This window comes from Onthophagus taurus, chromosome 1, assembly GCF_036711975.1.
Source record: "Onthophagus taurus isolate NC chromosome 1, IU_Otau_3.0, whole genome shotgun sequence".
Lineage (NCBI taxonomy): Eukaryota > Metazoa > Arthropoda > Insecta > Coleoptera > Scarabaeidae > Onthophagus > Onthophagus taurus.
Window position 1 is genome coordinate 13,306,646 of NC_091966.1, and position 13,922 is coordinate 13,320,567.

Sequence of the window (13,922 nt, forward strand, 5' to 3'; positions counted from 1 at the left end):
AACCGACTAATCAATTAACTAAAAATTTAAAAAAATAATTACTTTTCCCAATATTTTTTCATTTATGCCTAGAAAATGTTGTATGACACTATTCTAAAGGTCTTCAATTATGTGATATTCCCTTTTCTTAAGTCAATATTGTTCAGTTCCTAAATCTTTCGTTAATATATTACGTTATATTGTCCACATTATGTACAGCAACGTGATGTACATAGTACATAGTACATCACGTTGCTGGGAGTACTTATTCATATCGATGTAGAGAAGTAGAAAGAGAAGATCCAAAATGTTTTCGATAATATTATAGAAAATGATGATAGCGTACACAATAGACATTAAATCCACAGGGCACAAATCCATCGATCCAGTAATGTATAACGATTAAATAAATTACGCTTATTGCGCTTGTTGATAAATCGATATTTATTTATACATGGTATGATAAAGTGGAAAATCATTATTTCTATAATACTTTATTCAATAATCCAAATGCAAAATTACAGTCGATTTTCTATGTCGCAGGACGACCTTTGATGGTGACGCCTGGCTTAAAGTTTTAGAAGAATTAGTATTAACATATAAGTTCATATTTAATCGTCTTGCAAATATATAGAGAATTTTTAAATGCCATTATCATGGTTATAAAACATGCGATTTTAAAACTTTGTAACATTAGTTTAGTGTTTAGTACTTTACTTTTATGTTTAATAACAGCGGGCGTGGAACGTTTCGAAACTATAAATTATTTTAAAATAAACAGCAGGCTGGATATTAAAATACTCATAGGTGAACCATTTATTTGAGAGAAAACAGCTACATCTATTAATCAAATTGCAGTTAAGATCGTATTATTTCAAAACTGGTTAACAATATTCCAATATTTTCTTATTATCTGTTAACATATAAAGTTCCAAGATATTACTTATTTTCAATGATATCGAGGCATAATTGGTTTGGCGGCAGTGTACTTGTGAGATGGTAGCTTTAGCAGAGAAATTTTTTATTTCAATTTTCTAGTGTTGGATATAATGTATGAAGAAGTTTGTTTAATCTATGTATATTAAAAATATCTTAAATTAATAGCTTACAGTTGCTAATAGAAAGTGACTAAAAAGTATTTAATACACATTTTCTTTGTTTGTTAGTTCAAATTCTAATTTTGGTTCTTATTCACACAATCAATGATTGTGTTTATTAGTACTTAGCAGATATAAATCCAACGTATTATTGTTTTGACATAAACATCCAGAGACTTTATTTTTCAGTAATAAACATCTTTTGTATCTATTTTACTTTGTACCTAAAATCTTGCAAAAATAAGTGTATCGATCATATTACATTTTAATTATCGTGTATTCGTATCATATAATGTATAATCAATAGTTCTAAAAAGTCTACAAATTTAATCTAAATTAATCATTTTTTTAAATTTTGAAAAATGTATCCTTAGGAAACCATCGACGTCAAAAGAAAGTTCATTTTGATATTTATGAATAAATAATAATCTTTACTTGCTGAAGATTAATGGAAGATTTTTGTCATTATGAATCTTTTGCTCGGCGTTAGCACTATATGCGGATTATTTATTACTTTAACACCCTGTAATGTGCGTTCTGTTTATACAAGTGTCCTACAGATGTTCTACGATACATTAATACGGGTCAAGAGCAATTTCTCCGTAAAAGTGAGGTCATGTTGTGTGACATATAGTGCACTATTCCTAAATAGACCTTCTTCGTTAAGAATTTGTTTTCTTGATATAAATACTATATTTATTTAATAGTTAAAATAATAGTTAAATTTGTATTTTGACATACTATTCCATATTAATTTATATTGCTAGAATAGGATGAGACATAGCGTACCTGTACCCTTTATTGGTTAAGCAGAAAATCCCGAATAAATCCGATTAAATTTATATCAAGACATCTTTCCCTTAGATTACGCTAGCATAACATCACTTACCAATAGGTTACACAAATCTGTATCGACTCTATCAGCGTTTCTTTGTATAAATGTCTACATTCCTCCATACCTTTTCTGTTAGTTTTTGTGTGAATGTCTCTGGATTTTAGTATGGGTACTACTTAATAAACTTATTTGCTGCATTTAATCTTTTAATTATCTCCTTGGCTTCGCCGTTGTCATGTGACATGTTAGATCCTAAATATGTGAACTCTTGTACCATTACGTGGTGGTATTCGTCTATTATGATTTTCGTCCTATCCAATTTCGTGGTTGCCTACTCTGCACTAGTAGTTTGGTTATTGACTTCCAGGTCTATTCCCTTAGCTAGGCTTTCAAGTTCCCAGAAGGGCTCGTCTACATCTGTTACCTTTCTTGCTAGAATGTTTATGTCGTCTGCATATGCTATGATTTGTTTTGAGTGACTTAATAACTTCGATCCTGTAGTCAAGCTGGTCTTCTTTATTACACTTTCTACGGTTTTCGTTCCAGGTTAAAGATCATTTGTGCTATACCATCTCTCTGTTGCAGGCCATATGTTACTTAAGATTTTTTTTGTTTCTCCGATTTTTCCGCCAATCTTTACTCTACTTGTTGTATTACTCATAGTTATGTTTATCATTCTAACCAGCTTTCGTGGAATGTCGATGTTTAACGGTATTTCTAGAAGTTTACTTCTCTCTATGTTATCTTAAGCTTTTTTGAAGCCTACACATCGACTTTGGAATAAGTCTATGCCATATTACCAGCTCTGTTGGTATTCTAAAATCGATGCACCTCACTCACTAAAATATTTTCAAATTCGTTGTAACTTCTAGTTGATAGAAAATGGATTAAAATTCCGTTAGTTTATGCAATATACTCTTACTTTTATAACATATTCCAAGTCTGCGTTATATAGTGACATTTATTAGCACGTTGTATAATCACTTCGTTATTAAAATCACTGTGGTCTTATTAAATCTTATTAAAAATAAAGATTTTCTGTGAGGCTATTCAAGTAGAGTATTTACAAATTGGCAAGATTAGTCTTCAGGGATTCTCAAATGATCGCCATTTCTGTTATCATTAGTCCAGGTTATTTAAAGACACGGCACGTAAACTATACGGTAATCTCATTTGTCAAAAGATAGCGGATGACGTCACAGGAATCTTAATGCTTCACAAGTACTGTACATGTGAAGAATAATAGAAGTTATCACTTTAAAATACTGTTCAATATAATGGAGTAAATAAAAGAGTTTAATAATAGTATTAATCAACTTGTGTAAACGACAAACAACCATGTAAACAGAACAACTTTGTTTTTACTGTATAACTAATTGTTTGCGACATATTTTACTATTAAAGTATATGTTATCTCATAATGAGGAAAAACAGCGCTTTGTTATTATAGCGCATTTACTTAAAAAAAATGCAAAAATTAACTTTGCTTACAAAACAGCTTATCTCTTTTTTTTTATAAATTTCATCGTAAACCCTTATTTGTAATCATTAAGGTGATCTAAGCATTTTATTTTTACAATTGTCTACCCCAACTGTTCTTTAAGATTTCAGTTTTCATTGCGTAAAACATTTATTTTTATAGTTAACTCATCAAGTTCATAATCTTTCTTGTTACTTGGAGTAGTTTTGGAAAAGCAATCATTATTAATATAGGTCATGAAATCAAATTGATCGTTTCCTTCAAATCGACAACTGCCTATTAGAGTTTCTGTCGACATTGTGTTATTTAAATTAATGTTTTAAACGACGATAAGTCTATAATGAAAGTACTAAACAAGGTATTAAAGTACTAAATACTTCCAATTTTTCTTTAATATTCATCATTTGCGCTCCAAAATCAACTTTATAGTCAGCTGCAGGTGCGCGCTGTGTTGGGATTAATTTATCTTTCCAATAAGATTCTAATTCAACCTTTTTGGATTATTTTATAATTTGTTGAATAAAGAAATGAAACAGGACTTTCTTTGAACGTGGATAAGTTGTATTATTATACTTAAATAAGGTAGTATATGAAGGATAGCTTTCTCTGTTGTCAAGTTATTAATAAATTTGAGATCTTTAAATTTAGAAAGGACATTGATATGATATTTAAATAATCTACTAATATAGAGTGCAACTTTCTGAAATGACCCTTCGATGTTATTTTTGCTGGTGAAAGTTAAAAAGGAATTAAAAACTGATAAATTGTATGATAAAAACTTGTTTTAATTGTGTGCTTGTTAATATACTGTTTGATGCTATGGATGCCGTGTCGCAATCTTCTTTAGAAACAAGTGTAATCGTGACAAAATCTATAGAAAGTTCGCAATATGTACTTTGCTGGCTAATTAAGGACTAATTATTATTTGCTAATTGCTGCGTTCGATTCAGTGTGAAGGAATTCTTCATAGAAATATCTTTGAGGTTCGACTGAGTTTCATAGCATCCTCTCTATTATATTATTCTTGTGGCGATAAAAATCTATTTGTTTAATGGTTATCTTTTGGTAGTAGTGATTGCTCTTGGTAAGTATTCTAGTCTTGTCGTGATGATACAATTGCAATATCTGTGACTGTTCATTAGAAGTAACTAACTCAATCCGATTTTTCGGAATCAATTTAAGGATTGTGAAAAGCTAGCTGCGAAAATAAAAGATCTGGTGTTATGTTATTGAATATAAGAAAAATATAAATTGATCGAGTTCGATCAAAAATGATCTGCGAAAGTTTATCTGCGCAATGTAATCAATTGGCATTTAAATTGGTAAATAATGCGATACTGTTGTAAAGCAGAAATGTCAGCTTATTACAAAACAGAGCATCTATTTTCTTTCGCCTATTACTTTTAGCTTGCGATCTAATCATGTAGTGTAACATATCGCAGTCCTACGTTGTTTCATTATAAAATTTTATTATATCCAGTATCTTCTAATTTTTGTCAAAATCATTCATGTGAAATACAGTAACAAATCGCTCTTTCTTCGGAACTTACGATAACACAGATATTCAAAGGTGATCGTCATAGACGAACTTGGTGTGCTGCAATGTCTTAATTTCTTAAAGTTTAAGACTTTCACTTAAAGTTTTTGCTATGCGTTCACAAACCAGAATTAATTTGTTATCAACTATAATGAACTCGCCTGGAATAGGAGCAAGTTCATCTATCTACTGGCGGTTGTGTTATCGTTGACTCGACGACTTTTCAACAGTTGCATTGAAAATGGTTATTTATCTTTGATTATATCGATTTATTTTCAAAATCCACAAAAATCTTCCTTTTTTATTTCAACCGACTAATCAATTAACTAAAAATTTAAAAAAATAATTACTTTTCCCAATATTTTTTCATTTATGCCTAGAAAATGTTGTATGACACTATTCTAAAGGTCTTCAATTATGTGATATTCCCTTTTCTTAAGTCAATATTGTTCAGTTCCTAAATCTTTCGTTAATATATTACGTTATATTGTCCACATTATGTACAGCAACGTGATGTACATAGTACATAGTACATCACGTTGCTGGGAGTACTTATTCATATCGATGTAGAGAAGTAGAAAGAGAAGATCCAAAATGTTTTCGATAATATTATAGAAAATGATGATAGCGTACACAATAGACATTAAATCCACAGGGCACAAATCCATCGATCCAGTAATGTATAACGATTAAATAAATTACGCTTATTGCGCTTGTTGATAAATCGATATTTATTTATACATGGTATGATAAAGTGGAAAATCATTATTTCTATAATACTTTATTCAATAATCCAAATGCAAAATTACAGTCGATTTTCTATGTCGCAGGACGACCTTTGATGGTGACGCCTGGCTTAAAGTTTTAGAAGAATTAGTATTAACATATAAGTTCATATTTAATCGTCTTGCAAATATATAGAGAATTTTTAAATGCCATTATCATGGTTATAAAACATGCGATTTTAAAACTTTGTAACATTAGTTTAGTGTTTAGTACTTTACTTTTATGTTTAATAACAGCGGGCGTGGAACGTTTCGAAACTATAAATTATTTTAAAATAAACAGCAGGCTGGATATTAAAATACTCATAGGTGAACCATTTATTTGAGAGAAAACAGCTACATCTATTAATCAAATTGCAGTTAAGATCGTATTATTTCAAAACTGGTTAACAATATTCCAATATTTTCTTATTATCTGTTAACATATAAAGTTCCAAGATATTACTTATTTTCAATGATATCGAGGCATAATTGGTTTGGCGGCAGTGTACTTGTGAGATGGTAGCTTTAGCAGAGAAATTTTTTATTTCAATTTTCTAGTGTTGGATATAATGTATGAAGAAGTTTGTTTAATCTATGTATATTAAAAATATCTTAAATTAATAGCTTACAGTTGCTAATAGAAAGTGACTAAAAAGTATTTAATACACATTTTCTTTGTTTGTTAGTTCAAATTCTAATTTTGGTTCTTATTCACACAATCAATGATTGTGTTTATTAGTACTTAGCAGATATAAATCCAACGTATTATTGTTTTGACATAAACATCCAGAGACTTTATTTTTCAGTAATAAACATCTTTTGTATCTATTTTACTTTGTACCTAAAATCTTGCAAAAATAAGTGTATCGATCATATTACATTTTAATTATCGTGTATTCGTATCATATAATGTATAATCAATAGTTCTAAAAAGTCTACAAATTTAATCTAAATTAATCATTTTTTTAAATTTTGAAAAATGTATCCTTAGGAAACCATCGACGTCAAAAGAAAGTTCATTTTGATATTTATGAATAAATAATAATCTTTACTTGCTGAAGATTAATGGAAGATTTTTGTCATTATGAATCTTTTGCTCGGCGTTAGCACTATATGCGGATTATTTATTACTTTAACACCCTGTAATGTGCGTTCTGTTTATACAAGTGTCCTACAGATGTTCTACGATACATTAATACGGGTCAAGAGCAATTTCTCCGTAAAAGTGAGGTCATGTTGTGTGACATATAGTGCACTATTCCTAAATAGACCTTCTTCGTTAAGAATTTGTTTTCTTGATATAAATACTATATTTATTTAATAGTTAAAATAATAGTTAAATTTGTATTTTGACATACTATTCCATATTAATTTATATTGCTAGAATAGGATGAGACATAGCGTACCTGTACCCTTTATTGGTTAAGCAGAAAATCCCGAATAAATCCGATTAAATTTATATCAAGACATCTTTCCCTTAGATTACGCTAGCATAACATCACTTACCAATAGGTTACACAAATCTGTATCGACTCTATCAGCGTTTCTTTGTATAAATGTCTACATTCCTCCATACCTTTTCTGTTAGTTTTTGTGTGAATGTCTCTGGATTTTAGTATGGGTACTACTTAATAAACTTATTTGCTGCATTTAATCTTTTAATTATCTCCTTGGCTTCGCCGTTGTCATGTGACATGTTAGATCCTAAATATGTGAACTCTTGTACCATTACGTGGTGGTATTCGTCTATTATGATTTTCGTCCTATCCAATTTCGTGGTTGCCTACTCTGCACTAGTAGTTTGGTTATTGACTTCCAGGTCTATTCCCTTAGCTAGGCTTTCAAGTTCCCAGAAGGGCTCGTCTACATCTGTTACCTTTCTTGCTAGAATGTTTATGTCGTCTGCATATGCTATGATTTGTTTTGAGTGACTTAATAACTTCGATCCTGTAGTCAAGCTGGTCTTCTTTATTACACTTTCTACGGTTTTCGTTCCAGGTTAAAGATCATTTGTGCTATACCATCTCTCTGTTGCAGGCCATATGTTACTTAAGATTTTTTTTGTTTCTCCGATTTTTCCGCCAATCTTTACTCTACTTGTTGTATTACTCATAGTTATGTTTATCATTCTAACCAGCTTTCGTGGAATGTCGATGTTTAACGGTATTTCTAGAAGTTTACTTCTCTCTATGTTATCTTAAGCTTTTTTGAAGCCTACACATCGACTTTGGAATAAGTCTATGCCATATTTCCATAGTTTTTGTTTTATTTGTTAGGCGCTCAATATCTGGTACCCTCCCAATATTGTCTCTACCAAATGTCCCAATTTGTGTTTAACGATGGTTGTGAATATTTGTAAGCCTTGCTAAATAGTGATATGCCTCTATAATTTTCACATTTATTTTTAGTGACTTCTTATTTCTCGTTAAACATGTACATGTGATGAAACATCGTTGATATTTTCTTTAATATAGAGTGTCAAAACAAAGGTTTGTACAAATATTTTACTCAAATAATCGATAATGAGTTATAGAATGCGTTTTAATTCTCTTTGCAATAAATAGGCCAACTAGTATTGTTGTTTTAAGTTTAAAAAAAATAAGTAGTTTCAATTTTTTTCCAGGTATTGTTGATCAAATGCTTCTATGTCGAAGATTATTCCTTCGTATTATTTACAGGGTATCACAAAAGTCCGGTAGCAGGGTATTTCAGTTGATAAAAATAGAACGGAAGCACATAGAGACATGAAATTTGGCTATTTGGTTATTCAAATTAACAAACAACAATGTACAACCAAAGATAGCAATATCCACCCTTCGCCTTCACACAGGTACTCGACGTCGTTATCGTTAAATGCCTTCTGAAGGACTTGCTTGAAACTGTCGAGATTCTTGTGATGAATAGACGGAAAAGACAAGGGGTTTAAACCAGACGAGTAGGGAGATGATTATGGCTAGAAAATTATTCTGGGACGACTGCTGAATTATCTTAGAATGTCCAGGGACGTTGAAATGAGACTGGTTTCAAGGAAGTACTTTCTTCATCAGAATCTTATCAAGGTATTTCTGTTGGGAATTGATATTGATCCGGTATTTTCCCGATCGAAGTCCCCTTTCAGGAAACGTACCACGGTCATTCTCTTCCTAATCGTTCGCGCGAGAATTCTGTCGTTTTGGCGGTTGATTGTTTGCTCAATCGTAAATAACTTCTTGTTATTGAATAGGATGTCTTTGAGCTCCGATGGTGAGAAGCGTTTCAGAAGTTCGCGAACGACCTTAATCTATTCCGTCAAAGTGTGAGTTTTTGCACAAATCCACTGCTGATATTCAGCTCCTTAGCCATTTTCTTGAGACTCCTCTTGGAATTCTAGTGTAGTTTGTCCTAGATACGCTTTACCATGGTGGGCGTAACGGCAATCTTTGGTCTTCCACTTCTGGGATGATCCTACGGGAAACTCCGATGGTTTTTTCGAACTTCAACAATCACCCAGGCCTGGCTCAACCCCAAAATCTTAGCACGGTCTACGTCGGACACCATTACCTGAAACGCACAAAGTAATCGTTTGGATGATTGGAGGAGTCTCTAGTTCAACAAAAATGAACAAAGTTACATCGTAATGTTAGGCTCCCGGTAATTTTTGTAATTTGAACTGATTTTGGTCTTGATCCTTTTATTTGTCAGTTTATAGATACAATAATGTTCTGACTCTAGACTAACAATTAACATATAATGATGTTATCATTTGGTTCATTCTATAAACAGTGTATTTTAGTACCAATTAAAATATGTAGATAAGTAAGATCTACATATTTACATTTTAGCAATTTATCGTGTAATGAGATAATATTTACTGCTACGAATAAGATCAAAATAGTTTAACTTAAGTGTGCTTTTACAATAAAAGAAAAATTAAAGAAGTCATTATATCTGTTTTATCGATATAAAAATGATGTTACAAATTGAGGGCGCGGTAAGCAACGTTCAAAGCAAAAACATGTGTATACAAGGTTTATTATTACAAATCACGAGACCGCATCATTCAGAAGGCGCCAAGCCGAGCGTCGACAATTCTATTTTCGTGACCGCACTAGCGGCAGTGTCGCCGTCAAGTGGTGGCCCTTTGGCGCTTGTACCGCTAATTTTAATAAGCGAGTCGAAAACTTGACGATCGAAGGTGATGTTCGCCCCATTTCCGCTCGACACTCATCCATTGCCGCCGCCGCTCGCAGTTTCGCATCCCTGACTGCCGGACGAAAAACGAACCATTAAACCGCCCCAAGTCCAAATTTCACTTCATTAACGTTGAGTAAATTAGAAACGATTAAAAAACAAACGGACTAATATTAGATATCCTGTTGGAATTCGGCCAAAACACTGTTTTCACACAGGATACTTCCTACCTTGAGGAACTAAGTTTAAAATTAGTCGGTGTCTTTATGCCTGACGTGAAGGCTGCTGCCGCTTGTTCTGTTTCGCAAACTAAAAAAATTCTACGACGTAATGATACATTTATTTAGTAAGAACTTTTTTTCATTCATATGAGATTCTATACTTTTAAATCTTATTCAATAGGTCGTTATTAATGAGAGAAGCGGCGTTACAAAAACGAAAAAAAGCAGCCGAGGAACTGCTGCAATGGCATCAAAGATTATTGGAGGAAGAACGAAAAATAGCCGAACTTGAAATGGCTGCAAATACAATAATTAAGCAAGCCCCTTCAATGGTTCCCAAGCAGCATGATAAAAAGGAAGAGAATCATAAATTTAAAGGCTCCCAACTTAATCTTTTATGGTTAAATATGACGGGAAGAGATGAAAAGAAATTTAATGAAGCTGAATCTTACGATTTATCTCCAATCGCTTTGGAAAAATTTTGTAAGGAAGCTAAAAAAGCAGCAACAAAAACTGAAAAGCACGAAAAACTCGAGAAACATGAAAAACGTTCAAAACATTCAAGCAGCTCAAGTTTAAGCATAAGCACCGAAGAAAGTATTGGTACAAAGTATAGTAAAAAATCAACAACGAGTGAGAAAACAATTTATTCTGAAGATTTTGAACCACAAGTTGTTGAAGTTTCTGAGAAAATATCTCCCGAAAAGATTGAACCAAAAACTGAAAAATTAGAAAATGAAATCGATAAATCGAAATCCACCTTAAACGAAATAATGCAGAATATAAGCAATATTACAGACGAGATTTCCGCTATTTATAAGCTGTCGACGTCTGCTAACGTTAACGAACACAGTGCGACTAATAAATCCGTTAAAACTAGTGACGGTTTCGTACGAACTCAGTCCAATCTCCCTGATGACACCGATGAAATTGTTACAGAAGAAACACAAAAAATTAGTGAAGTGAATCAAAATGATTTAGATCAAGAAATAAATGAAATTTTAAGTGTTGGAACGCAAAGAATTAATGATATATTAAATAGTCGAACTCAAAATTACAATAAAATCGTAAGTGGTGATGAAAGTGATTCATTAAAAATTTGTGAAAACTCAATTAAAACGGAAAATAATTTAATGGATATCTCATTAAACAAATCAAAATCTTTAGACGAACCAATTAAATCAAAAAGTATTTCAATAACAGTATTAAAACCAAATGAAAACTCAAATTCAAAATCAAATTCGTTTAACTCAAGTGTCACCCTCGTTAAAAATTTAACCGAGCTAATCAAGACTCAAACGTCTCAAACGGTTACGGAAAATAACATCCGCAACAACACACCTGAAACTAAAAATACGTTAGGTAATGATTCATCCAGCACCTTCAGTCCTAACGGCGAATTATTGTCCGGTTCTAACGAGCCGAAAGTCGAAATAAATGACAAGCAAAATACGTCCACTCCGTGCCAAATTGGTGATATTTTCAGTAAAGGGTTGGCAGTGGAAGACTACGACGATTGTAATTTCAAACAAACAGAAAAAGACAACAATGGATTCACCGTTTTGTACAAATCAGAACAATTACTCGATGATAGTTCCAGCTATAATGATATATCTGAATGCGAAGAATTTGAAATCAATACAAATGATGATAAATCGGAAAATTATTTATTATTGAATGGAAAATCAAACGAGAAAAATGAAGTTGAAAACGAGATTTTTGAGGAAATCAATAAATCGAAAGTTGAGAATGATATAACTTCAAATTTAGATGATAAATCGGTACTTACTGATACAGAAAGTAAATTGAAAGGAAAAGATAAAACATCAGATTTGATTTCGTCCAATATAAGTAATAAAGAAGCTAGAATTAATAAAATATCTACAAAAAGTGATGATATATCTTCAACAATTAATGAATCGAAGTTAATTTCGTCAAATACGAGTAATAATGAAATTAAAACCAACAAAATGTTATCAAAAAGTGATGATATTTCATCAACAATTAAAAAATCTGAGTTAATTTCGTTAAATGTCGGTAATAAAGAAGCTAAAATGAACAAAATATCATTAAAAAGTGACGATATTTCATCATCAATTAAAAATTCAGGTTTGATTTCATCTAATATTACTAATAAAGGGAGCAAAATGTCATCAAAAAGTGGCGATTCTTCAGTAACTAATAGATCAGAGATAATTTCATTGAATATTATTAATAAAGAACCCAAAGTAAGTAATAAATTGTCGAAAAGTGATGATATAACTAAGAAATCTGACTCGGTTTCATCACATATCATCAATAACACTGTCTCTAAAGACAATGAACATGATGTTTTATTTGATTTAAACAATACAAAGAAAGATAAGTCAGAAATATCATCAAATGGCGACGTGGAGATTGTATCAATTGAGAAAATTGGTGTTGAATCAAAAAATAAATCAAATCAAATTAAAACTAAAACCGAAATTTATTCAAATAAATCAAACAAAAGTGATATTGAAAAAATCGATAAATCATCGACTTTAAGTAATGTTTCCTCAATTAACGACGATGATATAAATAAAAATAACTCATCGGTTGAAGAATCAAGTAAAAAAATTATTTTTAAACCATTAAAAACTTTGGATGATGATGAATCTCCAAAAATAATAACATCCGAAAATTATTCTTCGCATAATGGACATGATGTAATTCCTGATCGCGAAATCAAATGGGAAGAAAAAATTAATGATCTTCAAAATATATTCCACTCGTTAGATTTTCAAAATAAAATTGAAAACGTATATAAAAAAAGTCAAACCGAAATAAGAACTTCTCAACATTCCGATAAAAATGAAACTTTAGATACAACTAATGATATCGAATCGATCCGTACTGATAAAACGATCAATGATTCTAAATCGTCTCAATTAATAAATGATCCGCCCAAAAGTTTTCAAGAAAGCGAAGAGTTGAAAAAGACTGAAGTTGTTGACGATACCTCTGGAACTTTATCAATAAATGAGTTATCGCAATTGGAAGAATTCCAAACTGGTGAAGTAAACAAATTGAAAGGATTAAATGAGGTGATTGACGATAAAACAAAGCGATTTGTAACACAAGAATTATCGCCGATTAATAATAAAGTCAAAGAAAATTCTGAAAAATCGTCCAGTGAAATTAAAACGGAAATAAATTCATCGTCGAATAGTAACGGACAAAGTCAATTGAAAAGTAGTAAATCTGAAATTGTTGATTCAAAATCGGTTAAATCGTTGTCATCCGACGTTGGTGATTTTGTTGCTGTGAAGAAACGGGTATCAGAAATTTTAGCGGATGCTCATAGTCCACGTGGAGATAAAAGTCCAAGGCTTCAAGATATTTACACGACTACTTATGATATTTTATCGCCGGATAGATCACCTGAAATGGGTAAGTATTGTAGATTAATAGTTATTTATGTTTCAAAACTACCAAGGTTTATCTTCTTTAATAAAAGCTATTAATAATCAAGGATCATAATCAATCAAAAGATGTTTCTTTAGGCAGTTTGTTGTGAAATTGATTGAATAGCGATCAACATTTTGTATTTTGGCATCAGTTCTAAGAACAGTCCAATATTTACGAATTTTTAAAAGATTACTGTGTTTACTACGCGTCCTAGAACATGATAAATTAGTTGCAAAATTAATTCGCATTTTCCAAAAACTTTTTATTCTAAACAGTTATTTATTAAAACGGGAAAACGTAAACAATTTTGATCGATTAATGAAGAAACGACATTTCCGCTATGAAAAAACATTGTATGTTCTTATTTATTTACGTTTATTATTTATATTTAATGTCCAAGAAGAAAA

General features: G+C 31.3%; 1 protein-coding gene across 1 annotated transcript in view; it reads left to right on the forward strand.

Annotated features, from left to right (window-relative positions):
• The window catches only part of LOC111413772 (centrosome-associated protein 350-like), a 31,635-nt gene that overhangs the window by 11,747 nt on the left and 5,966 nt on the right, over window positions 1–13,922 (forward strand). Inside the window, exon 8 of the mRNA XM_023044874.2 lies at window positions 10,268–13,497. Coding sequence (XP_022900642.2) covers window positions 10,268–13,497 — 3,230 coding nt within the window. The remainder of the gene's footprint in view (window positions 1–10,267; window positions 13,498–13,922) is intronic.